Source organism: Lupinus angustifolius, chromosome LG07 (genome assembly GCF_001865875.1).
Source record: "Lupinus angustifolius cultivar Tanjil chromosome LG07, LupAngTanjil_v1.0, whole genome shotgun sequence".
Lineage (NCBI taxonomy): Eukaryota > Viridiplantae > Streptophyta > Magnoliopsida > Fabales > Fabaceae > Lupinus > Lupinus angustifolius.
Window position 1 is genome coordinate 9,516,314 of NC_032015.1, and position 1,929 is coordinate 9,518,242.

General features: G+C 42.1%; 1 protein-coding gene across 1 annotated transcript; it reads left to right on the forward strand.

The window, feature by feature from the left end:
* On the forward strand, positions 1 to 899 carry LOC109352906. The gene is made up of 2 exons (XM_019595091.1): positions 1 to 140; positions 233 to 899. Exons 1-2 carry the CDS (start codon positions 1 to 3, stop codon positions 897 to 899), a joined length of 807 nt encoding a protein of 268 aa, XP_019450636.1.

Below are 1,929 nucleotides of genomic sequence, written 5' to 3' on the forward strand. Positions count from 1 at the left end.
ATGATCCAAACTCAAGGCCAAATTATCCAACAACAGGCCCAACTACTAGCCGAGCTTCGCCAACATAGACCAGAACCCAATAATGGACCCTCGCGGCCAGTTGCTGATGAACAATCCGCTGAATCCGTCGAAGCCTCTAGGCTAGTAACCCCCCCCCCCCAAACACGAAAAACCCTCAGATAACACAACCCTCCTGGCCATAGCTCTTCACGAGCTAAACATCCTTTCACAGAAACTATTATGTCTTCACTACTCCCAAATATCTTACCCGACCCAGCAACATCGAACAATACGATGGAATAAGTGACCCACGAGATCATCTAGATGCCTTTGAAGCCTCAATGATTTTCCATGGGGCCACCGACCCCATCATGTGCCAAGCATTTCCCCTCACTCTGAAACGTGATGTCCTACATTGGTTTACTCGGCTCGCACCAAACAGTATCGAACAATGGGCCACTCTCACCAACGGATTCAACATCCGCTTCACAACAAGCAGAGAGCAGCCTCACTCTTCCTACACCCTATCCGATATACGGCAGGAGTCCCATGAGCCCCTCCGAGCATACCTAGACAGATTCAACTTGGAGGCCATGATGGTTCGCACCCTGAGCCTAGAGGTGGCGGTGCATATTTTAGTGACGAGCTTGCATGATGGCCTCTTCAGGCAAGAATTTGCTAAATATTCAGGCCTCACAATGGAAGAACTTCGATCTAAGGCTCAACAATTCATCAATCTGGAAGAAACTCATCCTAACCGCCCACCCACCGAGCATAGAGACTACCAAATCCCCTCACGGGAAGCCAAACGCCCAAAAACACACGAACATCCTCGAGATGATCCACCCCGACAACCCAAAAAACCTAAATACAACTCTTACACCCCCTCTCAATGCTAGCCGAACTAGAATCTTGCAAGAAGTTATGGCCACCCACTTAGTCCAATTCCCCAAATCCAATCCAGACAGGAGATTATGGACCCAAGACCGCTCTAAATATTGTGACTTACACACCTTCTTTGGCCATGTAACAGAAGACTGTACCTAGTTGAGGGACACTATCGAAGACTTGATCCAAGTTGGGCACCTCCGGAAATTTATAGCTTGGACCTGCCAAGAGCGATCATGACATAATTTCGTTATAAGTTCTGTTAAAACATTACTTTAGAAAGTGTCGTTGTGTTGTAAGACTTTCAATAATAAATGATGATTCAAGAAATTCCTAACCTTGAATCGGATGGACGAAAGCGATTAAGTTCATTTTAGATCGAAAGTTTTATTTTTGCATAAAATGTTATTTCGTATGAATAATAATTATCAAAGTGACCTAATTAGCGTTATTTTGATTTTAGCGTGATGAAGAGTTCGAGAAGAGACCTGACGAATTAAGCTCACCTGGAATCGAGAACACAACCTGTACGACACACTCACGTGAGGGAGAAAACATCATGACACAGTGGTGTCCGAATATGCTTCAGGACCTCCAAACTCCCTCACAAGTTTGAAGTTGTCTTGGGTATTAAGAAAGCTTGTACTTAATCAATTGTCTATTTTGTTTGGATTAAGTACAACAATATTTCTTATGTCGAATTATGTTAGGTTATGTTATGTTTATGTATAAAGATGCCATGATTATTCCTGTTTAATATTCATGATTATTCATGCTTAATAATGCTCGAATAACTATTCTAAGAATTATATGTATGAGATATTTGTTAAATCAAGGCTTAAAAAGATTTGTTATAAATGAGAAAACTTTTCATTGAGAAAAGAAATTTAACTAAGTTTCAGGCTTTTCTCGCTTGATCAAGACAACTCTCGCTTGCATGAGAAGTGTCTAGAGAAAACGTGTTTTCTCGCTTGGGCGAGACAGTTCTCGCCTGAGCTGAAATATGCACAAAGAAAACTGGTTTTTTTCTTGCTTAAGTGA